The sequence below is a fragment of the Oryctolagus cuniculus genome, chromosome 12, assembly GCF_964237555.1.
Source record: "Oryctolagus cuniculus chromosome 12, mOryCun1.1, whole genome shotgun sequence".
Lineage (NCBI taxonomy): Eukaryota > Metazoa > Chordata > Mammalia > Lagomorpha > Leporidae > Oryctolagus > Oryctolagus cuniculus.
The window spans coordinates 39,812,237-39,839,769 of NC_091443.1; the positions used below are offsets into that span (position 1 = coordinate 39,812,237).

A 27,533-nucleotide genomic window follows, 5' to 3' on the forward strand; every position below is an offset into this window, starting at 1 on the left:
CTCCTTAATTTGTTTTTAAAAGATTGATTTTATTTATTTGAAAGGCAGAGTTAGAGTTCATCTGCTGTTTCACTCCTCAAATGGCTGTAACAGCTAGAGCTGGGCCAGGCCAAAGCCAGGAGCCAGGAAGTTCTTCTGAGCCGCCCATGTGGGTGCAGGGGCCCAAGGACTTGAGACATCTTCCACACCTTTCCCAGGTGCATTAGTAGGAAGCTGGATGGGAAATGGAGCAGCTGGGACTCAAACCTACACCTGTATGGAATTCTGGTAGCTCAATCTGCTACGCCATAGTGCTGGCCCACAACCATTATTTCTTGAAGTATTCCCCCTACTCCCAGTCTCAGTCCAGGCTTTCAGTTACTCATGTATGGCCTGCTCAGTGTTGACCTACAGGTTTCTGAGGCTCTGTTTATTTTTCTTCATCCTTTTTTAATTCAGTTTGTCAGATTGAATAATCTTGATGATCCTCTTTTTGAGTTTACTGAGTTTTTTATTTGCCAATTCAAGAATGCTGCTGAGGGGCTGGCATGATGCAGGGGGTTAAACTCTGCCTGCATCTCCAGCATCCCATATGACCATGGGTTTGAGTCCCCGATGTTCCACTTCCAACCTAGCTCCCTGCTAATGCTCCTGAGAAAGGCGCATTAGATGGGGCCAGCGCACACTAGGTTAATCCTCCACCTGCGGCGCCGGCATCCCATGTGGGCGCCGGTTCTAGTCCCGGCTGCTGCTCTTCCAATCCAGCTCTCTGCTGTGGCCTGGGAAAGCAGTAGAAGATGACCCAAGTCTTTGGGTCCCTGCACCCACATGGGAGACCAAGAGGAGGCACCTGGCTCCTGGCTTCAGATCGGCACAGCTCCAGCCATTGCAGCCATTTGGAGAGTGAACCAACGGAAGGAAGACCTTTGTCTGTCTCTCTTTCTCAACTGTAACGCTACCTGTCAAATAAATAAATCTTTTAAAAAAAGGCGCATTAGAGGAAAATGGTTCAAGTCCTTGGGCCCCTGCACCCATGTGGGAAACCTGGAAGCTCCTGGCTCGCGGCTTCGGCCTGGCCCAGCCCTGGTTGTTGAGACCATTTGGGGAGTGAACCAGTGGATACAAAATTTCTCTCTGTCTCTGTAGCTCTGCCTTTCAAAGAAACAAATAAATCTTGAAGAAAAGGAAGGAATGCTGCTGAACTTTTTTTATATTTATATTTTATTTTATTTTGTGAACATAAATTTCCAAAGTACAGCTTATGGATTGCAATAGCTTCCCCCCTATAACTTCCCTCCCACCCACAACACTCCCCTCTCCCACTCCTTCTCCCCTTCCATTCACATCAAGATTAATTTTCAATTATCTTTATATACAGAAGATTAATTTAGCATGTATTAAGTAAAGATTTCAACAGTTTGCACCCACACAGAAACACAAAGTGTAAAATACTATTTGAGTACTAGTTATATCATTAATTAAACACCTAAGAGTAATTGTGTATTAATTACAGAGTTCAACCAATAGTTTTAAGTAGAACATAAAAAATACTAAAAGGGTAAAGTATTAAGTTCTTTTTTTTTCTTTTTCTTTTTTTGTTTGTTATATAGTTTTTTTTTTATTTAATAAATGTGAATTTACAAAGTGCAACTTTTGTATTGTTGTGCCCCCCCCCTCCCCCGCCATCCTATGAGTCTCCTGTGTGTGTTCTGCTTCCCCCGCAGGATCATTCTCTCCCTTTTAATTCTATCCTGCATTAGTTGCTTACACTGGTCTTATTTGTGAAATCTCATCGACACATACCCTATCTTTTTGATCGGTTGTGTATTTATACTTATCACTTTACCAAGTGCCCTGGCATTGGTACCTGCCTCCTTGGTAAGATTGAGTTGAAATCCCCTGGCACATTTCTAGTTCCACTATTGGAGGTAAGTCCGAGTGAGCATGTGCCAACCTATATATCTCCTCCCTCTCTTATTCCCACTACTATGTTTAACAGAGATCACTTTTCTGTTAATTTTATACGCCTAAGAATGATTGTGCATTGATTACAGAGTTCAACCAGTGGTCTTATGTAGAACAAACAGAGCAACAACAACAACAACAAAAATACTAAAAGGAATAAAATACTAAGTTGTTCCTCAACAGTCTAGACAAGGGCTGCTCATGTCATTGTCTCTCATAGTGTCCATTTCCCTTCAATGGGTATCATTTTAGATGCTTGTTTAGTTGCCATCCAACAGGGAGAACATGTGATATTTGTCCCTTTTGGACTGGCTTATTTCACTCAGCATGATGTTTTCCAGCTTCCTCCATTTTGTTGTAAATGCCCGGATTTCATTTTTTTTTTTTTACTGCTGTATAGTGTTCCATAGAGTACATATCCCATAGTTTATCTAGTCATCTGTTGATGAACATTTAGGTTGATTCCATGTCTTAGCTATTGTGAATTGAGCTGCAACAAATATTGAGGTGCGAATGGCTCTTTTTTTCTCCCCTTTAATTCCATTTGGGTAAATCCCAAGGAGTGGGATGGCTGGGTCCTGTGGTAGTGCTATATTCAGGTTTCTGAGGACTCTCCAAACTGTCTTTCATAGTGGCTTTATCAGTTTGCATTCCCACCAACAGTGGATCAGTGTCCTTTTTTCCCCACATCCTCACCAGCAACTGTTGTTGGTTGATTTCTGTATGTAAGCCAGTCTAACCGGAGTGAGGTGAAACCTCATTGTGGTTTTGATCTGCATTTCCCTGATGGCTAGAGATCCTGAGCATTTTTTCATGTGTCTGTTGGCCATTTGGATTTCCTCTTTTGAAAAATGTCTGTTAAGGTCCTTGGCCCATTTTTTTATTGGGTTTTTTTGTTTTGATTTTGTGGTGTTTTTTGATCATTTTATAGATTCTAGTTGTTAATCCTTTATCTGTTGTGTAGTTTGCGAATAACATCTCCTATTCTGTTGGTTGCCTCTTCACTTTCCTGACTGTTTGCTTTGCTGTAAAGAAACTCTTCAATTTGAGGTAATCCCATTTGTTTATTTTATCTTTGATTACTCGTGCCTCTGGGGTCTTCTCCAGGAATTCTTCGCCTGTTCCAATATCTTGAAGGGTGCTGAACTCTTTTAATAAGTTTTCTCTGGCCACGGCAGCCATCTGGGGATTGAACCATCTGATGGAAGACACCTTTCTCTCTCCCTCTCTCCCTCCCTTTCTTACTTTCTGTAATTTTGCCTTTCAAATAAGTAAATAAATCTTTAAAAAAACCTTATTTCAGTCTTCAATTTTTTAAAAAGAAACTTGTTTTGAAAGAGTTTTACAGAGAAAGGGGGAGAGATAGAGAAAGATCTTCCATCTGCTGGTTCACACCCCAGTCAGCCGAAACCACCATCTCCATCCATCCATATGGGTGGGAGGACCCAAACACTTTGGCAGTCTTCTGCTGCTTTTCCCAAGCTATAAGCAGGGAGCTGGATCAGAAGTGGAGCAGCTGGGACACACATTGGTGTCCATATAGGATGCATGTCAGCATTGCAAGCAGTGGCTTCACCCTCTACACCACAATGCTGGCCCTAAGATCTTCCATTTTTTATTGTCATTTATCTTCCTTCACCTTTTGGATTTATGAAATATAGCTATAATGACTTTTTTTTTTTTTTTGGACAGGCAGAGTTAGAGACAGAAAGGTCTTCCCTCTGTTGGTTCACCCCCCCAAATAGCTGCTACGGCCGGTGCGCTGCACCAATCTGAAGCCGGGAGCCAGGTGCTTCCTCCTGGTCTCCCATGCGGGTGCAGGGGCCAAGGACTTGGGCCATCCTCCACTGCACTCCCTGGCCACAGCAGAGAGCTGGCCTGGAAGAGGGGCAACCGGGAAAGAATCCGGCGCCCCGGCCGGGACTAGAACCCGGTGTGACCGGCGCCGCAGGCAGAGGATTAGCCTAGTGAGCCACGGTGCCGGCCCAATGTATTTTAATTTTATTGAATACATAATAGCTACAACTTTGTGCATATTTTACATTTTAGAAGATTTCTTTTTAAAATATCTTTACTTGAGAGGCAGAGGTACAGAGAGAGAGAATCCCCGCTGACCAATACTGTGTCAGAACTGAAGCCAGGAGCTGGGAGCTCAGTCCAGGTCTCCTACACGGGTGACAGGAACCCGATTACTTGAATCATCACTGCTGTTTCCTGGGATCTGCACTAGCAGGAAGGAGGAATCAGGAGCTGGAGCTGGCAATCAAACCCAGGCACTAAGTGGATCCCATAGGTGGGCCCATTCAAGACCCATCTGCCCCACCTCCAATCTAGCTGGTGTGCCTGGGAGGATGGCCCAGGTTCTTGGGCCTGTAACACCCACAGAGAGACCTGGGTAGAGTTCCAGGTTTCAGCCTGACCCAGCCCTGATCAATCATTGCAGTAATTTGGATAGAGAACCAACAGATGGAAGACCTCTCTCTCCTCCTCCTTCCCTCTCCCTCTGTAATTCTGCCTTTCTAAAAAAAAAAAAAAAATTATAGAAACACATGTCTTTGTATTTCTTTGAGCATTTGAGTGACAAAATTTTAAGTGTTAGAAAATGACTTTTTTTCATGTTTGCCTTGAGCAATAGATGAGCTGAATATAGTATTGTTATTTTTCTCAGTATTTCAAAATATAATTGCCGGCACTGCGGCTCAATGGGCTAATCCTCCGACTTGTGGCACCAGCACACCGGGTTCTAGTCCCGGTCGGGGCGCTGGATTCTGTCCCGGTTGCCCCTCTTCCAGGCCAGCTCTCTGCTGTGGCCAGGGAGTGCAGTGGAGGATGGCCCATGTGCTTGGGTCCTGCACCCGCATGGGAAACCAGGAGAAGCACCTGGCTCCTGCCTTCGGATTACCGTGGTGCGCCGGCTGCAGCGGCCATTGGAAGGTGAACCAACAGCAAAAAGGAAGACCTTTCTCTCTGTCTCTCTCTCTCACTGTCCACTCTGCCTGTCAAAAAAAAAAAAAATATATATATATATATATATATAATTGCATTGGCTTCTTGTCTCTATTGTGATGATGAGAAGACTGTTCTTTTGAACTTTTGATATCCTTATGTAAGGAAATATACTTTCATCTCCTGTGGATTTTAATCTTCCCCCTTGGTTTTTAGTGTTATGGTATGTTCATATGTGGGTTTATGTTCATGTATGGATTTGTGTTCATCTTGTTTTGATCTCTATACTTTCTTAGACTGACGATTTAATATGTCACCTATTTTAGGTCATTTTCAGATATTACTTTCTTGAATATTGCTTACATTTTTCTTGTTCTTGGAACTTTTGAAGTGTTTTCTTTATATTTCACATCTTGTTATCTTCTCTGTTAGATTCTGAGTACTAGCTTTCGTAATGTCTTTCAACTTGCTATTTCTCAATTCCTTTCCCCTTCCCTTTTTGTGATCTCTTCTCTTTTTCTCATATACCCTCCTCTTTGGATTATTAATTTGTCTAGTGTATGTCTGTTTTTTTTTTTTTTTAGCTCCCTGCTTGCTGCTGCTTTCTCCTTCCTTACATTTCTTTGATCTCTTTCTTCTTTCTGCTTTGTTTGTGCTTGACTCTGAATTATATTTTATACTGCATTAAAAAATTTTATTTCTGTTTTGTTGAAAGACATACACAGAGAAATTTTCCCCCTGTTGGCTCAGTCTCCAAATGGCTGCAGCATCCAGGTCTGCGGCAGGCCAAAGCCAGGAGCCAGGAACTCTATTATCATCTCTCATCTCCCACATGAGTGATGGTTCTGCTACATTCCCAGTTGCATTAGCAGGAAGCTGGATCAGAAGCAGAGCAGCCTGGATTCAACCAGCACTGTGATATGGGACACCAGTGTCACAAGTGATAGCAACCCACTGTGCCACACTGCTTGGCCCAAGTCAGTGTTTTAGACCTCAGAAACCTCAGTCTGAATCTGTGGTAAAATATTTCCTTGGTTCTTTAAAGAAATGCTAGTGTACAAACACTTCACATCAAACAGAAATATTTAGGAAAATAGGGAAAACTTTTGAACACTTAAGGCTTTTTTTTTTTTTTTTTTTTTTTTAAATAAGCAGCATCAGCTCTGTATCATGCCAGCTGCTTCTCATGGTTTTTTAAAGGTTATGAAAACTGAAGGCATACTTGCTGCTCCTAAGGAGCAACCAGTATTTGTAGAATAGTGCTGGTTCATATAACACGAGTTGGACTGGACCAGAAGTCATGGAGTCATTCACAGAAAAACAAAATGAATTCTGAGGGAACATTTTGGAAAGAGTGGGACTTTGTATTGGGATTTAAATAGATTGAATTTTTTCTATAATCTGTTTCTTTCCGGATTTTCTTCCTTTTCTGTTTTCTTTTCTTCTTTGTTATTGTTTTGTGGAGAGAAAGAGAGAGAGGTTTTTTTTTGAATTTTTAAAGATTTATTTATTTATTTGAAAGGCAGACTTGTGGGGGAAGTCCTTCCATCTGCTGGTTTACTCCCCAAATGGCTCCTGCTGTGGCCTGGGAAAGCAGTAGAAGATGGCCCAAGCCCTTGGGTGCCTGCACCCGCGTGGGAGACCTGGAAGAAGCTTTAGGCTCCTGGCTTCAGATCGAGAGTTACAGAGAGGCAGAGGCAGATAGAGAAAGAGGTCTTCCATCTGCTGGCTCACTCCCCAGATGGCTGCCACAGCTGGAGCTGAGTCAATCCGAAGCCAGGAGCCAGGAGCTTCTTCCAGGTCTTCCACGCAGGTGCAGGGCCCAAGGACCTGGGCCATCCTCCACTGCTCTCCCAGGCCATAGCAGAGAGCTGGATCAGAAGTGGAGCAGCCAGGACTCGAACTGGTGCCCACATGGGATGCGGCACTGCAGGTGGAGGCTTAACTTCCTACTGCATAGTGCTGATCCTGAGAGTTGTTTTTAAATAAGAGAATCTCCTCACATTTTATCAGCTTTCTGTATTTCTTCCTATACCATGTAACTTCTGTGAATTGGTGATCAAAAATATTTTATAAGAGTTTATATTTATAAACAAGTTAATTGTGAATAAAGAGTTAAAACCCCAAATTAGCTTAATTTTGATCCAGTATTTATTTTTATTCACTTTAGCAGGTATGTTATTTCCAGGCTTTGTGAACTTGCCATATGGGAAGGAAATTAAGAGAGAATATCTTGGCTCCTATACCACAAAACGTTGATTTATGTTTACTTTTATATGGTTTTGGGTTTTTGTTTTGCTTTGTTACTGTTCTCATTTTCTTCTTTCTCCTGAAATTTTAATTGTATTTGAAATGTTTCAGGAAATTCAGGAAGTTAGAGCAGTCTATTTTATTTTAATTTCATAGTTTTTTAAGCTACTCTGTTAGACATAACACTTTTCCTTTTACCTCATGTTTTTATTTGATGTTCTATAGAAAATGCAAGTATATAACTAGTATTTGATGGCTATTGTTCTTATTTCCTTATGGGCAGAAAATAAATCAGTAGTGTTCTCTTCTCCTAAATGCACTGGAAGCTGAGTAACATAAATGTTGAGAGCATGGGCACTGGATCCAGGTGCTGGTGTTCAAATCCCGACTCTTGCTTGCTTGCTTGCTTGGCAGCTAAGTTACTTAGACTTACTGTGCCTAGGTTTCTTGCTCAATAACTTAGGAATAGTAAAAGTACTTATTTCATGTTGTTGTGAAGATAATAGGAATTATAAAGTACTTAGAGGAATGTCCAGTTCACAAGAATCACTTACTTTGTTACTCATTGTCATTTTTTCTACTCTAAAGCACACAGGTAGTAAGTGTTACAGACAGCAATGGAATCTTAATGTTCTAATTCCAAGATTCCAGTAGCAGTGCTTCTTTGCCTATTAGTATGTTATGCAGTCACTTCCAAGGTAAAAATTTGCAAGCTGTAAAAGGAAAATATTAAATAAAGATAATTTATACTGGAATAAGACATTGAAGTATGTATGCTCAGCACTGTGCTGGGTTTGGGGAATACTGAGGTAGACACAGTTTCTATTCTGAAGAATCTAGAGAAGTCCAGGGAAAAATTCGAAAAATTATTATTTTCCTAAAGGAGAAACATAGTGTATATTGGTCAGTTTTTCATAACTAAAAGGAACTGCCTGAGGCAGGCTGCCTTATAAAGAAAAGAAGCTTATTTTGGGTCATGGTTCTAGGGGTTCACTGTCCAAGATTGAGCAGGATCCCATTCACGGTGAGGATGATTTTTTTTTTTAAACATTTTTTACTTGTTTTAAATGGCATTTGGAAAGAGACAAAATTGAGAGAGTGAGCGAGCAAGCTCCCATTAGCTGGTTCAGCTCCCAAGTGCTCACAACAGCTGTGGCTGGGCCAGGCCAGTCTACCTCTCCCATGTGGTGGCAGGGGCCCAGCTACTTGCCTCATCACCTGCTGCCTCCAGGGCACACACTAACAGAGGAGTCTGGAATTGGGATCAGAGCAGGACACAGATCCAGGGGTCTAGGTATGGGATATGGATGTCCGAGCAGTGTCTTAAAATAATAAAAGATGTTTACCTTTAACTTGGGTTTATTTACAATTAATAGTTTATCTCAGACACATATTCAGAAATATTTGATTTACTTTTAGTTGCCTTTTTAAAATTTATGTTTTATTATAATAAGAAGTGTATTTTTTTTTGTAAAATATTGGAACAGTAGGAAGAATATAAAGTACAAGTTCTCCTCTTTGCTTTTTTTCTTCAAGGTTCTCACTTTTCTTGAAAAGAAACTAGATAACAATAAAACCGGTCCTGTTACCACTAATAATTTACATATGTATTTGCATAGGGTCTTGATGTTTTATAACATATCTCAAACTTTTTTAACTTTTATTTTTATTAAAATGCTGTCAGCCAAGCAAGTAGTTTTTCTGCATACTCGCATACCTCTAATGTCCTTATTCCAAGTCTTGTTTTTGCCGAGAATTCTCTTCCCATTCAGCCTTCCAGGGCTTCAAGTCCAGGTCCATGCCTGCCCTCTAAAGTCTTTTCAGATAGTGTGTCCTCTGTTAGGCTTTTCTTTTTTCCTTGCCTTTGAGACTCGAAGGTTGTTTTTGTGTTTCTGAACTACCATGTACTTTTGTCACCTTGCCCTTTCTTCTGTGCATGTCATTATCTGTTTAGTTTTGCATGGCCTGGACTATACTGACGGTGTTTGAGCATTCTGATCTTTACATGCCTATTGACAGAATTTATCGTTTGATAGCTATCTACTAAATAATGTGTTTCAGGCATCATAAATTCTTAGAAACACTGATCTTAAACTGTTTTGGGAATAAGTTAGGAAAGCCATAACTTTGGATTGAAAATCCAGCTTAATGCTTTTTTTTGGTGTGGTTAATGATTGTGGATAAATCTCTTTGAGACATAACATTGTCTCTTTCCAGAAACAAAGATTATACCTCGACTAGTTTTTTTGAAACTAAAATCTATAAAGACTAAAGTTGTGAGAATAAGGATAGATGCATAAATACATATCTCAAATATTTTAATAGGATAGAATTTTAGGAATAGTTTTCTGACTTGGAAACCTGAATGTGAAACTTGGCACTGTGAATATTTGCTAAACATGATTTAACATTTATGTAGATAATAATAACTAAAAACTGTTTTTATTGTTTTTCAGAGAATGCAGAATCTGTTGATCTTAAACAATTTTTTGACCAACATTTTTCACATATATACTATGTGTTCTTTGAAAATTTTGTGACCATTGAAGCTAGTCTTAAACAGAAAGGTAAGTTGTTAGCTTATATTCTGGCTTATAGTGATATTCTCAATAGTTGTCTTTAATAACTTAAAGACTCTTGGACATTAAATTTTAATATTAATGCATTTTCTGTCAGCCTTTTAAATTTATTTATTATTTATTTATTTATTTATTTTAATTTTATTGAAAAAGGATGGGCTGGGCCAGGCTGAAGTCAGAAGCCTGGAACTCAGTTCAGGTCTCCCACATGTGTCGTAGGAACAAGAAGCTGGATTGGAATATGGACCTGGGATTCAAGCCAGCTACTCTGATGGGCAATGCAGATGTATCAAGTGGTGACTTAACCACTGTGCCAAGCAACTGACCCTGTCAGATAGCTTTTTGGTACCCCTCTCACTATTTTTAGTCTGGAGCATGTATTTAAAAGACAATTGATGGATCAGTATTACTGTTCTTATTACTTTGTGCAAAGGATTAAAAGATTTGTTTTTTGGGGGGTCAGATCTACCTTACCCCACCTTCTTTTGGCTTAAGGATGTGTGTCAAATTTGAGCAGTCTCTTTCATGTTTTCATTTTCAGAGCTCGTTTATAATTCACAATGTATCATGATTTGCTTTTAAATCCAAATATGTGAAACCTGAACTTAATTATACAGAGAGGGAGAGAGGGGAAGGGGCTATGATATAGCCTGTGCAATGAATAGAATATGCTTTAAGCATTTTACTAAAAGATTACTGGAAAACTTCAGTGCTTAAGATATTTTAAACTTATTAAATGATTGTTAACAATGACAAAACATGTTTAAAATATTTTAGGTCACAAGTCTCAAAGGGAGGAATTGGATGCTATACTTTTTATTTTTGAGGTAAGTACCTGTGAATCTTAACTTTTTTCTCTGTTTCAAAAACAATTCTTTGACTACACAGAGGAATATATTCAAAATTTTTAAAAGATGTATTTATTTGAAAGTCTGAGTTACAGAGAGAGAGAAGAGAGGCAGAGAGAGAGAGAGAGATCTTCCATCTGTTGATTCACTCCCCAGATGGCTGCAACAGCCAGGCCAGGGCTGGTCCAGGCTGAAGCCAGGAGCCAGGAGCTTCTTCCATGTCTCCTACGTGGGTGCAGGGACCCAAGAATTTGGGCCATCCTCCACTGTCAGACACATTAACAGGGATTTGAATTGGAAGCAGAGCAGCCTATACTTGAATCTGCACCTATGTTGGATGCTGGCATTGCAGGCAGCTGCTTAACCCACTGAGCCATAGCTCCAGCCCTGAATATATTGAAATTTTAAATTTTATAATAAAACACAATGAATCTGCCAGCCTTTTCAATAACTAAATGTAATCTTCTAATCTGTATTCTGTGTCTTTTTTTGAGGTATATCACATATTTTTAGGTATAAATTGAACTGTGTTTTTACACATTTGTCAGCACAAAATTAGTATGATATTCCAAGCGCTTGTAAATAATGAAAGTTTTAATTTGTGGACAGTTAATGCAAATGTTTCTTTTTTTTCTTTTTTCTTATCTATAATTCATTTTTACCTGAGAGAGTATATGTATATAACTGTTCTATACCTAGAGGATTTACCATTTCTGCTGTAACTGCTTTTCATTGCAACTGGTATAAAATTTAGATGTTTTAATCATTGTCATTTTACTTTGAATTGGGGTGAGGCAAGTCTTTATAAATAGAAGGAAACATAATTCGAGGGTGCCTGAGTAAAATTTGATGCTCTACTAAAACTTGAGTTTTATTTATAGCACAATCATAAAAATTAAGGCTTCCCCCCTTTTAAAATTTTTATTCATTTCATTTTTATTTGAAAGACAGAAAGAAAAAGAAATCTTGCATCCTTTGGTTCACTCCCCAAATGCCTGTAATAACCATGACCGGGCCAGATGAAAACAGTATCCAGAACTCAATCTGGGTCTCCCACATGGGTGCCAGAGGCCTAAGTATTTAAGCTACCTGCTGCCTGCCGGGATGCACATCAGCAGGAAATGGACTCAGAAACAGAGAACCTGGGATTCTAACTAGACACTCCATCCCAAGCTGTGACTTAAACGGCTGTCCTAAACCCCCCTTTTAAAATAACTCTGTGCTCCTTAATCGGTAAATTTCACAGTAGTATTCTGATCTTTAAAAAGAATTTAGAGGGGCTGGTGCTGTGGCGTTGTATGTTAAGCCTCCACCTGTGGTGCTGGCATGCTATATGGGTACTGATTCGAGTCCCGGCTGCTCCATTTCCCATCCAACTCTGTGCTAATGGCCTGGGAAAGCAGCGGTGGATAGTCCAGGTCCTTGGGCCCGCACACCCATGTGGGAGACCTGTGGTGGAAGAAGCTCCTTGCTCCTGGCTTCAGATTGGCTCATCTCCGGCCACTGCAGCCATTGGGGATTGAACCAGCAGGTGGAAGATCTCTTAGTCTCTATCTCTCCCTCTCCCTCTCTAACTCTTGAATAAAATAAATAAATCTTAAAAAAAATTTTTGGAGTTATTTAGAAAGTCTGGACTTTCTAAAGAATGTGTATTTTACCAGCTACTAATTGAAGATGGTTTATAGTTTTGTATTTTGAATGTTTTGGTATAGTCCAGAAGAATTTGATCAATCTAGTTAAATCTCATCTGTTGATTGAATCATGGTTAGAAATATTTTTGGGGGGCCAGCACTGTAGTGTAGTGGATAAAGCTACCACCTGCAGTGCTGGCATCCCTTATGGGTGCTGGTTTGAGTCCTGGCTGCTCCACTTCTGATCCAGCTCTCTGCTATGGCCTGGGAAGGCAGTACAAGATGGCCCAAGTCCTTGGAGATCAGGAAGAAGCTCCTGGCTTCGGATCAGCACAGCTCCAGCCATTGCAGCCATCTGGGGAGTGAACCAGCAGATGGAAGACCTGTCTGTCTGTCTATCTCTCTCTGTCTCTCTGTCTCTCTCTCCCTCTCTCCCTCTGCCTTTCTCTAACTCGGCCTTTCTTTCTTTTTTTTTTTTTTTAAAGTGTACACATTGTGGTACCTTAGGTTAAGTAAGCTGCCACTTGCTATACCTTGGCATTCCATTTTTTTTTTAAGATTTATTTATTTATTTGAAAGGCAGAATTACAGAGAGACAGAGACAGAGAAAGAGAGAGAGAGAGAAGTCTTCCATCTGCTGGTTCACTCCCCAATTGGCTGAGAGAGAGAGAGGTCTTCCATCTGCTGGTTCACTCCCCAATTGGCCTCAATGGCCGGCACTGTGCCGATGGGCAGCCAGGAGCTTCTTCCGGGTCCCCCACACGGTTGCAGGGGCCCAAGGACTTGGGCCATCTTGTACTGCTTTTCCAGGCCCTGGCAGAGAGTTGGATTGGAAGTGGAGCAGCCAGGTCTTGAACTAGTGCCCATATGGGATGTCGGCGCTTCAGGCCAGGGCATTAACCCACTGCGCCACAGCGCCAGCCCCCTCCATTTTTTTTTTTTTAATATTTATTTATTTACTCAAAAGTCAGAGTTACATAGAGTGAAGGAGAGGCAGAGAGAGAGAGAGAGAGAGAGATTGAGAGAGAGATTATATAATATATAATTGTTGGCTGGCTGTGGGAGACATAGGTAGGGAAGGCAAAGGTAAAGAAGGTTATGGAAGTTCTGTGAGACCAGCATTTATCTGTGAAGATCTTATTTATTTATTTATTTATTTATTTTGACAGGCAGAGTGGACAGTGAGAGAGAGAGAGACAGAGAGAAAGGTCTTCCTTTGCCGTTGGTTCACCCTCCAATGGCCACCATGGCCGGCGCGCTGCAGCTGGTGCACCACGCTGATCCGATGGCAGGAGCCAGGTACTTATCCTGGTCTCCCATGGGGTGCAGGGCCCAAGGACTTGGACCATCCTCCACTGCACTCCCTGGCCACAGCAGAGAGCTGGCCTGGAAGAGGGGCAACCGGGACAGAATCCGGCGCCCCGACCGGGACTAGAACCCGGTGTGCTGGCGCTGCAAGTAGGAGATTAGCCTAGTGAGCCGTGGCGCCGGCCTCTGTGAAGAACTTTATACTCATCATTTTTTTTATATGGAGCACACTAAAGATCATATCAAAGGGAAGACATAGAAGTGTAAAATATGAATATTATTCTTTGATCATAATCATAAAGGCACAAATTTGGGAAATAATTATATTGAGATTGAGGTTGGAATCTTTGTTCTTACAGTTTCTAGCTTTTAAATTTTTTTTTTTAACATTTATTTGAAAGTCATAGTTACACAGAGAGAGGAGAGGCAGAGAAAGAGAGATCTTCCATCTGTTGGTTCACTCCCCAATTGTCTGCAACGGCTGGAGCTGTGCCGATCTGAAGCCAGTAGCCAGGAGCTTCTTCTGGGTCTCCCATGCGGGTACAGAGGCCCAAGGACTTGGGCCATCCTCTACTGCTTTCCCAGGCCATAGCAGAGAGCTGGGTTGGAAGTGGAGCAGCTGGGTCTTGAACCGGCGTCCATATGTGATGCCGGTGGTTCAGGCCAGGGCGTTAACCTGCTGCGCCACAGCGCCGGCCCCATCTTTTAAAATTTTTTTTTTAAAGATTTATTTTATTTTCAAAGGCAGAGTGATGGGGGGAGGGGAGAAAGAGAAAGAGATCTTCCATCCCCTCTTTGACTCTCCAAATGGCCACAATGGGCAGGGCTAGGCCAGGCCCAAGTCAGGATCGTGGAACTCCCACATGGGTAGGAGGGGCCCAAACTCTTGGGCCATCTTCCCAGATACATTATCAGGGAGCTGGACTGGAAACTGAGCAGTGAAGACATGAATTGGTGCTCTGATATGGGACCCTGGACTTGTAGACAGCATCTTAATCCACTGCACTACAATGCTGTCCTCAGTTTCTGGCTTTCTAATGGAAGCACACTGCTTAACCCAATCCTCGTTTATTGAATGAGACTAATAAACTTCTTTTTGGAATAGTTGCAAGGATTAATGAGATACAGTTACATGAAGTATATTTAATGTTTGGCCCTTTTGAGTATTCGGTTAATAGCATTGCTAAATAACAGTAATAAGACTAGCAGTAACAATAAACACAAATGTCATTGAGCAAGTGGATGGGAACTGAGAGAGTAATTCAGTGGTAAGGTTGTTGTTGATGGGGGAGAATTTAAAAGAAAAAATCCTGATTGGTTTAGGGCTCCTAAATTTTGAAATGTTACTTTCATGTGTATATCCATAATAGCATCTGGGCTTTTTTAGGTTCATGTAAATTAACTGAATACAAATTTTGATGAGATTTTTATGAAATCAAAATATTTTCCCTAGGTTTAGCAAAACAGTAGAAAGAATCACTTAAAAAAGAGGAAAATCTTACAAATATTAATATCTGGAAGAACTGAAAACAAATCAGTGATATTTACAATGCAGAAATTCTAGCATTTCGACATATATAAGAATCAGTATTTAGGGCTGGCAATGTGGCCTGGCAGGTCAAGTCTCCGCCTCCCACACCGGCGTCCCATGGGTGCCAGTTTGAGGCTGCCCTACTTTGGATCCAGCTTTGTGTTAACTCTCCTGGGGAAACATCAGAGAATGGTCCCAGTGCTTGGGCCTCTGCACCCGCTTGGGAGACATGGAAAAAGCTCCAAGATCCTAGCTTTAGTCTGGTCCAGCCCTTGCCATTGTGGCTACTGGGGAGTGAACCAGCAGGTAGAAGATCTCTCAGTCTCTTTCTCTCTGCAACTCTGCCTTTCATATAAATAAAAAAGTAAATCTTTAATGAAAGAATCAGGGGGCCGGCTCTGTGGTGTAGCGAGTTAATGCCCTGGCCTGAAGTGCCGGCATCCCATATGGGCGCCGGTTCGAGTCCTAGCTGCTCCACTTCTGATCCAGCTCTCTGCTGTGGCCTGGGAAAGCAATGGAAGATGGTCCAAGTCTTTGGGCCCCTGCACCTGTGTGGGGGACCTGGAGGAAGCTCCTGGCTCCTGGCTTTGGATCGCTGCAGATCCGGCCGTGGTGGCCTTTTGGGGAGTAAACCATTGGATGGAAGACCGCTCTCTCTCTCTCTCTGCCTCTCCTCTGTCTGTGTAACTCTGACTTTCAAATAAATAAGTAAATCTTTTTTAAAAAAATTAGTACTTAATAATAAGAAATATCCTTAATTTCTATCATTATTATAAATGATAACTTTTAGTAATTTGCTGTTCCAAGTCTTTGTCAGAATTACTTGTTGGTTTGGGGAAGTTTTCAAATATTGATCAGTGCTCCAGCACTATCAGATTAGCTCAAAAGACTATTTTGTGTTGATAATGCTATCTTTTACATAAGAAACTATAAGGACTTAGTAAGTTTCCTTTAACTGTTCACATTTCACAGGATGTGGACTCATTACTTTTTATTCATCTCTTGTTTTATTCATATTGATTTTTAGAAAATATTACAACTTCTTCCAGAAAGGATTCATCAGCGATGGCAGTTTCATAGTATTGGTAAGTAATTTAAATATGTTTTACATTTGAAATAAGTGATAGTATATGAAAATGCTCATTAAAGAATTGGTAGTTAATTGAGATTAATTCATAGTTTATGCTTTTGTAAAAACAAAATATAGGAAATAATTGGGAATATAAGATAAAAAATACAGATGAAAGATTTTTAGTTAGATGGTGTCATAAGTTGTTTAGATCTACGTCCTTCTTTACTGTGAATGCTCTAGCTGTGATGGTAAAGCTGGAAAATAAATCAGGATCCGCATCAAGATAAATATCTCTGTGCATCAGAAATGGAAAAGAAATACAAAGTACCAAGAGCAGAAGTTAGAGACACCACATTTGTAAGCAAGTGATATAAGCTGGCAGTTTAGTCCATAGGAAAAACGGCTGGAGAGATGAGGGGACTGTAAAGCTTACTGCTGCGAAGACTAAAATAAGGCTTCCTAACTGATGAAAAGAAAGAAACAAAACAAAACAAAAAAACAAAACCCTGCAGCGGATTACTGTCAGAGACCAAGTAGGCAGGACGCGACAGATTTTCTGTTATCAGGAACTAAGCCAAAACGCTGTCTGGCTTGGAGTCTGCTTCTGCAACAATCACAGCATCACCACAGGGCTCTTGAGCTGTCTTTGTAAGGTTTACTTATCCCCCTTCAGGTTGAAAGAGTCTGCAGGTAAGTACTTACTGGCTTTGGTTCAGGGTTTCAATGATGCCAGTCTTGATGGCTAGTGATTCTCATGCCCTTTTGTTACAGACCTTGTATTCATTTGTGAAAGTGTGTATATTTGTCTTTACAAAGGGAGTTATAGATTTATTTAGGCCCTGCATTTATTAATCAATTCTAGCAAATGAAATCTCTGAGGCTTTGAAATGATATAGGCTACTACAATTATCATTTTCGGACGGATAAGAGGGATATTGATTCAGTGACTATAAAAGACAAAATCCTAATTAGTAACACCTTGTAGAATGGATTTTTTTCCGTTAAGATTTATTTATTTATGTGAAAGAGAAGAGACAGAGAGATCTGTGTGCTGAGTCACTCCCCAAATGGCCACAATGGCTAGGGCTGGGCCAGGCCAAAGGCAAGAGCCCAGAACTGCATTTGGTTCTCCCACATGGTGTGGCAGAGGCCCAAACACTTGTGTCATTATCTTCTTTCTCAGATGTGTTAGCAGGGAGCAGAATCAAAAGCAGAGCAGCTAGGACTCAAACCAACTCTCCAATATGGGATGGTAGCATCATAGGCAGTGGCTTAACCCTCTGTGCTGCAACATAAGCCCCCATAGAATGATTTTTTTTATGTGTATAGTTGGACTAAAAATAATGTTGCCATGAATATATAATGAATTCTTAGAACATACTATAGTTGGAAAACAAGTCAGTTTTTAAAATAGGCAGAAGATTTGAATAAACATTACACTAAACTATTTATGAATTACCAATAAGCACATAAATAAGGTATTCAATAAAATAGTGAAATTCTGTTTTGTATTTCATAATCATAAAAATGCCATTGGGATTGGCATTATGGTATAGCAGATAAAACCAGTGCCTGCAATACTGTTATTCCATATGGATGCCAGTTCACATCCTGCATGCTCCACTTCTGATCCAGCTCCCTGCCAATGGCCTGGAAAGGCAGTGGAAAATGGCCCAAGTTTTTAGGCCCTTGCAGTAATGTCGGAGACTTGGATGAAGCTCCTGACTCTCGGCTTTGGTCTGACCTAGCCCTTGTACTTGCGGCCATTTGGGGAGTGAACCAACAGATGGAAGACTCTCTGTCTCTAACTCTATCTGCTTTTCAAATAAATAAATACTAATTTAAAAAAAAAAAACAATCCTTGAAAGTTGTCTGCAAAGAAACTATTTGAGACATCCAAACTGCAGGTATTTGTTGGGTCTCCTGAGGAATGTAGAATTTAGTCTCCCAAGGAGCTTTAGGCTCCCTAGTTGTCATGACTAACAGTATTGTAAAAATGGTCTCTAACTTGAGAAAATAAGTAAGTGGTCATTTCTGTCACTCAAAAAAATCCTACAGATGTTTCCTTTTCTCTGTGTGTGTGTATGTGTGTGTACTGAGGAGAAAAAATCATTGACTCTGGTGACTTTTTTTCAAGATTTATTTATTTATTTGAAAGACAGAGTTACACAGGAGAGGAGAGGCAGAGAGAGAGAGAGCGAGCGAGCGAGCGCTCTTCCATCCGCTGGTTCACTCCCCAAATGGCTGCAACGGCTGGAGCTGCGCCAACCTGAAACCAGGAGCCAAGAGCTTCTTCCGGGTCTCCCATGTGGGTGCAGGAGCCCAAGGACCTGGGTCATCTTCTACTGCTTTCCCAGGCCATAGCAGAGAGCTGGAGCCGGGACCGGAACCAGCACCCATATGGGATGCCAGCACTTCAGGCCAGGGCTTTAACCCACTGCGCCACAGCACTGCCCCCTCTAGTTGATTTTTTAAAAATATTTATTTACTTATTTGAGAGGTAGAGTTACAGAGAGAGAGAGGGAGAGACAGTGAGAAAGGTCTTCCATCTGCTGGTTCACTCTCCAAATGACTGCATTGGCTGAAGCTGAGCCTATCCAAAGTCAAGAGCCAAGAACTTCTTCTGGGTCTCCCATGCAGGTACAGGGACCCAAGGACTTGGGCCATCTTCCATTGCTTTCCCAGGCCATAAGCTGAGAGCAGGATCTGAAGAGGAACAGCCAGGACACGAACCAGCGACCATATGAGATGCCAGTGTCACAGGTGGAAGCTTAGTGTACTGTGCCACAGTGCTGGCCCTTCTAGTTGATTTTTTTTTAAGATTTATTTATTTATTTGAAAGAGTTACACAGAGAGGAGAGGCGGAGAGAGAGGGAGAGGTCTTCCATCTGCTGGTTCACACCCCAATTGGCCGCAATGGCTGGAGCTGTGCTGATCCGAAGCCAGGAGCCAAGAGCGTCTTCCTGGTCTCCCATGCAGGCACAGGGACCCAAGGACTTGGGCCATCTTGTACTGCTTTCCTAGGCCATAGCAGAGAGCTAGATCAGAAGTGGAGCAGCCAGGTCTCAAACTGGCACCCATATGGGATGCTGGCACTTCACGCCAGAGCGTTATCCCTCTGCACCACAGCACCGGCCCTTCTGGTTGATTTTTTTAAAGATAGTTTATTGAGGGTCTGGTGTTGTGGCACAGTGGATTATGTTGCCACCTGTCATGCTGGCTTCCCACGTGAGCCTTGGTTCAATTCTTGGCTGCTTTACTTCCAACCCAGATCCCTGTTAATGTGTCTTGCAATGCAGATTACAAAGGCCTAAATACTTGGGCCCCTGCCACCCACCTGGGACACCTGGATAGAATTCTAGGCTCCTGGTTTCAGCCTGGCTATTTGGTGAGTGAACTAGTGGATGGAAGATCTCTGTCTGCCTGTCTTTCCTTCTCTGTAACTCTGCTGTTTAAATAAATAAATACATCTTTAAAAAATAGCTTTGTTATATAATTTTCATAGATTAAAATTACTCATTTAAGTGAACAATCCAATGACTTTTTTTTTTTTTTAAGATTTATTTATTTACTTGAGAAGCAGAGCTACAGACAGAAAGAGGGAGAGACAGAGAGAGGGAGAGACAGTCTTCCATCTGCTGGTTCACTCCCCAAATGGCTGCAACAGCTGGAGCTGGGCTGATCCAAAGCCAGGAGCCAGGAGCTGCTTCTTGGTTTCAACACTGATTCAGGGGCCCAAATACTCCTGCTATCCTCCACTGCTTTCTCAGGCGATAGCAGACAGTTGGATCAGAAGTGGAGCAACTGGGACCCAAACTGGCGCCCATATGGGATGCTGGCACTGCAGGCGGATGCTTAACCTACTACACCACAGCACGGCCCCCCTCCAAGTGACTTTTAAATATATGCAGTGACTACAATCCAGAGTAGTCTTAGCAACTCAGAATATTCCTTGAGCCCATTTATAGTGAGTTGCTGTTCCCACCTCCAGTCTGCTTTCTGTTTTAGATAAATTTTTGTCTTTTTGGATGTCTCATTTAAATGGAATCACCCAATTTATATTAATTCAAATCTAACTTCTTCAACTTAGCATAATGATTTTTGTTTGATTGTTCATGTTACAGCATATATCAGTATTCCTTTTCATTGCTGCATGATATTCTGTGTGGATATACCATGTTTTATTTATTCACCAATTAATTGTATTACTATAGTTTATTACAACTTATTAACTTGTTTTGTTTTCTTACGTATTCCTTTGGATTTTTTAACTATAGTACAATGTCATCTACAAATTAAGGTCATTAATTTTTTATTTCTAGTACCTTTTTTTAATTATTGTGCCTCTAGTATAGCATTGAATAAAAGTGGCAAGAGCAAGTTTCCTTGCATTATTCTTGATTTTAGGCAGAAAGCAATCTTTTAGAAACATTTTATATGATGCTAGCTGTGGTAATTTTGTAAATGCCCTGTCAAGTTGAGGAAGTTCTCTTTTATTCCTAATTTGTTGAGAATGTTCTTAAAAATTAATTTGAAGACAGAGAAATAGACCTTCCATCTGCTGGTTCACTCCTCAATGCCCACAACAGCCTGGACTTGGGGGCTGAAGCCAGGAGCCAGGAACTCCATCTGAGTCTCAGAAGTGGTTGGCAGGAATGCAGGTAGTTGAGCCACTACTGCTGCCTCTCAGGGTACACCTTAGTAGGAAGCGGGAATTAGAAATGGAGCCAGAGTCCTTAGCCAGATACTCTACAGTGGGTTCCAGGTGTCCCAAGTGGGATCTTAACTGCTTTGCCTAGCACCCACTCTATTAAGAGTTTTTCATCATGATTGTATGTTGTATCTTATCAAATGCTTTTTATCTGTTGATAAAATCACTGTCAGTGTCATTGATAGTTTTGTGTATTAGCATCACTTATTTCACTAAATGAATTTCACATATTAAACCAACCTCACATTCCTTGAGGTAAGTCTCAAGATTAGCGTTTGTAGTCCTTTTTATATGTTGCTGAATTAAATTTGCTAATAATTTGTCAAAGTTTTGCCTCTGTGTTTATGAGGGATGTTGCTCTATATTTTTCTTCTTTGGCTTTAGTGTCAAGGTACTCATAATCTCTTAGATTAGTTGAGAAGTTATCCTTCTTCCTTTGTTTTCTGAAAAATTTGTGAATGCATGGTAATTTTTCTTTAAATATTTGATAAAATTTGAAAGTGAAACCATTTGAACCTGGACTTTTCTTTGTGAGATTTGTAATTATTACTTATTTTCTAAAACTTGTTATAGGTTTATTCAGATTTTATATTTCTCTTTGAAAAAAAAAAAGATTTATTGAATGGGAGGGAGGGCAGAATAAAGTATTTCTGTGTTCCTGAATCTATATATGTGAAATACATGAAATTTGTATACCTTAAATAAAATTTTTTTAAAAAATCAACTATAAAAAAAAGAGTTTATTTTTTTGAAAGGCAGAGTTACAGACAGAGACAGAGACAGAGACAGATATCTTCCATCTGCTGGATAACTCCCCAAATGACCATATGGCTGGTGCTGGTCTGATCTGAAGCCAGGAGCTTCACTGGGGTCTCCCATGTGGGTATAGGGGCCCAAGCACCCTGGGCCATCCTCTGCTGCTTTCCCAGGCGCACTAACAAGGAGCTGGATGGGAAGTGGAGCAGCTGTTTCTTGAACTGGCGCCCATAGGAGATGCCAGCACCACAGACGACGGCCTTCCCACTATGCCACAGCATGAGCCCCAGAGTTAGTTTTTATAATCTGTGTCTTTTAGGAATTTACCCGCTTCATCACTGAAGCGGGTATCATCATTGTTGATATAAGGTCGTTCAAGTTACTTCCTTTTAATTCCTGTGAGGATCAATAGTGATGTCCCCTCTTTAATTCCTGACTTTGATACTGTGTCTTTTCTCATTGGCCAGTTTTGCTAAGTGTTTTTTGTATTTGCTGATGTTTTCCAAAAATTATTGGTATCATTTTTTCTCTTTATCTGCTTTTTATTTCATTGATTTCCATTCTAATCTTGTTATAAATTCTGCTTGCTTTGGACTTAATTTGCTTTTTTGGAGGTCCGGTGCTGTGACGTAGTGGGTAAAGCTGCTGCCTGTGCTGCCAGCATCCCATATAGGCGCCAGTTCAAGTCCTGGCTGCTCCACTTCCAATCCAGCTCTCTGCTATGGCTTGGGAAAGCAGAAGATGGGCCAAGTTCTTGGGCCCTTGCACCTATGTGGGAGACCTGGAAGAAGCTCCTGGCTTCTGACTTCCGATCAGTGCAGTTCCAGCCGTTGCAGCCATTTAGGGTGTAAACCAGCAGATGGAAGGCCCCCTCTCCCCCTTTCTCTCTGCCTCTGCCTCTCTGTAATTCTGTCTTCAAATAAATAAATAAATCTTTAAAAAAATTGCCTTTTTTTTAAAGATATAAGCATTGGGTACTAATTTGATACCTTTCTTCTTTTCTGATATGAAAGTATAAATTTTGGGGACCAGCATTGCGGCAGGGTAGGTTAAGCTGCCACCTGCCAGGCTGGCATCTCAGAGATGCTGGCATCCTATATTGGAGCACTGGTTCCAGTCCTGGCTGCTCCCCTTCTGATCCATCTCCCTTGCTAAACTCCCAGGGAAGGCATTAGATGATGGCCCAAGTACTTGGGCCTCTGCCACCCATGTGGGAGACTTGGATGGAGTTCCTTGTGTTGGCTTGGCCCAGCCCAGGTGGTTGAGGCCATTTTGGGAATGAACTAGCAGATGGAAGATCCTTCTTCCCTTCCACCTTCCCTCCCTTTCTCTCTCTCTCTGAAGCTTTGCCTTTCAAATAAATAAATTTAAGTAAATGAATAAATCTTAAAAAAATAGAGTTCCTTAATAAAAAAAAGCACTATAGATTTCCCCTTTACCTTAGTGCATTGTATAAATTTTACGGTTGTGTTTTCATTGTCATTCAGTTGAAAATAATTTTTAATGTCCCATTTGGTTGCTTCTTTGCTCCATAACTTAATTAAGAGTATGCTTATTTTGTAAAATTTCTACAACTGGCACTGTGGCACAGTGGGTTAAGCTGCTGCCTGCAGCTCTGTTATCCCAAATGGGTGGTAGTTTGAGTCCCGGCTGCTCCACTTCTGATCCAGCTCCCTGCTAATGTGACTGGAAAAGTATCAGAAGATGGCCCAAGTGCTTGGGCCCCTGCACCACATGAAAGACCTGAATGAAGCTCCCTGGCTTTTGGCTTCAGTCTGGCCCAGCCTTAGCTATTGCAGCCATTTGGGGAGTTAATCAACGGATGGAAGACTTCTTTTTCTCAGCCTCTGCCTCTTCTTCTCTGTAACTCCGCCTGTCAAATAAAAGAAACAAACAAAAGAAGATACTTTCACATATTTTTTTCTTTTGTGATTTTCACCTTTCTTTGTGGTCAGAAAGTACATTTATGATGGTTTTAATCTTTTTAAAGTAATTAAGCTATTTATATCCTAGAATGTAGTCTCTCTTGAAAATTGTTCCAATGTGCTTACACAGAATATGTATTCTTTTGTTATTTAAAATGTTAGATTAATGTATGGCAATGATATGAATCTTCGAGAGAATAGTAGAACAAATGTAATATTGCACAATATTCATGGGTAATAGACTTTATAGTATAAATATAGCAATTCCTGTTAAAATTCTTGTAAAGATGTTTAAAAATGTAGCTTAATACTTTTATTTAAAATTTTATATGGAAAATCAAACACAAAGCAATTTACAATTAAAAATTAGGAATCTAAAAGATGGTAGTGTTGGATATTTCCATACCCATTAGCAAGATATTTTATAGAGGTGTAGTCATAATAACAGTACCATTGGTCGGGAATGAACAAATATAGTAGATTAATGAAGCAGAGCATTGAAGTCACCCAGAGACATAGGCTTATACATGGTAACTTAAAGTATGATTGAAATGGCATTACAGTTTATTTGAGTGTTATAAATCCCTAAAGAGTTAGTAATACGATGGCTTAACCATTTGGGAAAAAACAAATTCTGTTCTTCCCACACACAGAAATAAATATCTTCTGGATTTCAAGACTTAAATGTGAAAAGCAATATTTTAAACTTTTTGAAGAAAATACTTGTTTTATTGTTCCAACATTAAAGTAGAAAAAGTAAGTATACATAAAAAAAGGAAAATATCAGAGATTGGATTGTATTAAAATTTACAACTTTTATGAATCACAAAATACCTCCTCCCCAACAAAAACATGACTGAGATATTAGTCATGAGAAGATACTTCCAATCATGGAACTGCCATAGAATTAATAATCAGTATGTATAAGGAACTCCTCATATTAAAATAAGAATCCAGCTGAAAACCATAGAAAGGATGTTCAGGAAATATGTGGAAACTTGAATGGTCAAGTGAGAAGATGATTACTGTCACTAGGAAACATTAAGTGAAAACAACATCATGATGCTTATTTTTGGCTTGTCAAATATTAGAGCATCTGTCGGTGTTTTCTACTGCCAAGCAATGTGGTACCAGAGTGCTCCTGTACTGCTGATAGTACTGTTAATTGTCACAGTGACTTTGCAGAAAATTTTCTGACAAATGGTGAAGTTTAAATTGGTAATTTCATTCTTATACATATACCCTGGGAAAGTTCATACATGTACAGGGAATTGTGAATAAGAACATTTATCAAAGCATTCGTAATACATCACAGTAAATTTGAAAAGACACCAAGTATCCCAGTGTAAGGAAGATAAATACATTGTTATATGTCCATACTGTGGAATAGTATACAGCAATTAAAATGAATCAACTGGAGCTACATAAATCAGTATAAATTTCAGAAGCTGATGTTATATATGAAAAGTAGTTTATAAATGTCTTGTGGTACCATTTATATAAGATCGATTTGAGAGGCACAGAGACAGAGAGCTCCCATTTTCTTCTTCATGCCCTAGATGCCTGCAGTAGCTATTTTAGGGCCTGACTGACACTGGGAACCAGGAATTCAGTCCAGGATGTGGGCTACAGACACCCAGTTACTTGAGCCATCACCTGCTACTTCTCAGGATGCACATTAGCAAGAAACAGACTAGGGTCACAGCCATACGTAATATGGGAATCCCAAGTGATATCTCTACTACTGCACCAAAAATCTGCCTCTGTATAAAAGTTTTAAACATGTAAACCAATTCTATATTTTTAAAATGGATTTACAAATATGTAAATTGCTATAAAATATTTTTGAAATGATTAGTGCCAAAATACAGATAATGGACTCCTTTGAGGAAGAAAGGAAGAAAATGATTAGAAATGTACAGAAGTGAAAATTTTAAATTGTGCAGACATGGAACTCTGTTTAGATTTGTTCATACTGAGTAGTGGACTGCTGGGTGTTTGGATTTTATTTTCAGTATTTTACTATAGATGTCAAATGTTTCATAAGTTAGGAAATATATATTGAAGACATTTTGAAACTTGAAGCAATTAGTGGGGCCAGCGCTGTGGCACAGCAAGTTAACGCCCTGGTCTGAAGCGCCAGCATCCCATATAGGTGCTGGTTCGAGACCCGGCTGCTCCACTTCCAATCTAGCTCTCTGCTACTGCCTGGGAAAGCAGTAGAGGATGGCCCAGGTCTTTGGACCCCTGCACCCGTGTGGGAGACCTGGAGGAGGCTACTGGCTCCTGGTTCCGGATCGGCACAGCTCCAGCCATTGCGGCCAATTGGGAAGTGAACCAGCGTTTGGAGGACCTCTCTCTCTCTCTCTCTCTCTCTCTCTCTCTCTCTCTGCTTCTCCTCTCTCTCTCTAACTCTGACTTCAAATAAATAGGTGAATCTTTCAAAAAAAGAAGCAATTAGGATAATGGAAATATTTGTTAGGAAATACTAGACTTGTGCATATCCAATATGAGGTTAATTAAGTGGAGATTTTTTTTGTAGTGGATTTTATTTGTATTAGAGTTTAATTATATTCTTCATCTAAATAAGAGATGTACAGTAAATTATTCAGTTAAATGCAGTTCAGGGTCTACATTTTTTCCATAAAATAAATCATGTTTAATTATTTTAAACCATCTTTTAAAAGGTGATTTTTTATATATGTATATACCTCTCTAGTCCCAAGTATGGCTAGAGAGATATCAAGGTCACCAAAAATAATCTGAATATTGCCAGAGGTCTTTGTTTAAAAGTGTTTCCAAGTCTGACTGAGAACTCTTGACATTTAGAAATAAAAAGAAAATGTGAATATTTAAAATCATATTTTCTTTTCAGGATTGATTTTGAAGAAACTGCTTCACACAGGAAACTCTTTAAAGGTATATTTACTTTCTATAACTTTCCGAAAACAGCATGATTACATCACTTTTCCTAAATGTTATTGAATTGTCTTCAGTTTACTTAACTGAATTCACTTAAAATACAGAAACAAATGCAGTATATGTGAAAATTTGTCCTAGATTGACCAGGCCATTGAAAAATGAGTATTTTGCCACTACATTCACTAAGTCAGCTGAATGTGAGTTCTTCAGAAGAAAAAAATTTAGTCAATCAACAAATTACTACTCATCTTACTTGTAACCATTCCCAAGTGTAGAAAAAAGGAAGGGATAGATATATAAATGTTGGGCTTGTTTCATTTTCCATATCTCACTCATGCTGTGGGAGATGCTTACACTAAAAGCATATTGCTGTAGGTTAGGTACAGTCACATATTACAGGTATTTTTGGTAGCAAGGCTTGGGTACCCCAGTATAAAGGAATAAACCTGTTTCTCATTTGATTTCAGATTAGGCGAGAAGGTGTTCGTCTTTTCCTGCTGTGGTTGCAAGCTCTTCAGAACAACTGCAGCAAAGAGCAGCTCTGGATGTTCTCCTGCTTAATTCCTGGATTTTTAGCACCGCAGTCTGAACATGGACCTCGAACTTTAGATAATCTCATTAATCCTCCACTCAACCTTCAAGAAAGTAAGACTCATGAGATGTTAGTCATCAGTATTTCTAAGTTTTCTGTGTACTCTGTTTGTGTGCTTCTTGAATCTGTGTTAACTGAGTAATTCAAAGCAATATTTTAAGTGTAGGTTTTATTATTTGTATATGGTAAGGCCAACAGATCAAGAGGATTGAAAAGAGAGTTTGCTGCAGTTCCCAAGAGGAAGGGAAGGGGCTATGTAGGGAAGTACAGTGCAGGGCAGAGGACAGAGGACTCAGGAAAGTGTGTGCACGAACCGTTACTGTGGTTCCCCGGGAAGGAGCAGGCAAACAGCATGAGCAAACTTGGACGTTTTGACTCATGGCAGGGAGCTCTGAGGCATCAAGGTTGTCCCTGGTCTACAGGGCCTGACTGTGGGCATTAGGACAGGAGTACTGGCCCTGAGTGTGACTGCAGGGGAGCGCGTGGCGTGGGCTCTGCATTGGCTGGCTGGGAGGTGA

The 27,533-nt window shown here is 40.4% G+C and overlaps 1 protein-coding gene across 8 annotated transcripts in view; it reads left to right on the top strand.

Moving 5' to 3' along the window:
- Positions 1-27,533, top strand: part of RALGAPA1 (Ral GTPase activating protein catalytic subunit alpha 1) — a 269,311-nt gene that overhangs the window by 27,645 nt on the left and 214,133 nt on the right. For 7 of the 8 annotated variants that reach the window (XM_051822764.2, XM_051822761.2, XM_051822766.2 and 4 more), the window contains exons 2-6: positions 9,597-9,707; positions 10,497-10,546; positions 16,065-16,122; positions 26,377-26,420; positions 26,891-27,068. In XM_051822764.2, the coding sequence (XP_051678724.2) occupies positions 9,597-9,707; positions 10,497-10,546; positions 16,065-16,122; positions 26,377-26,420; positions 26,891-27,068 (441 nt within the window). Of the gene's footprint in view, positions 1-9,596; positions 9,708-10,496; positions 10,547-16,064; positions 16,123-24,237; positions 24,258-26,376; positions 26,421-26,890; positions 27,069-27,533 lie in introns of those variants that run through there. The other variant, XM_051822765.2, reaches the window with a different exon arrangement.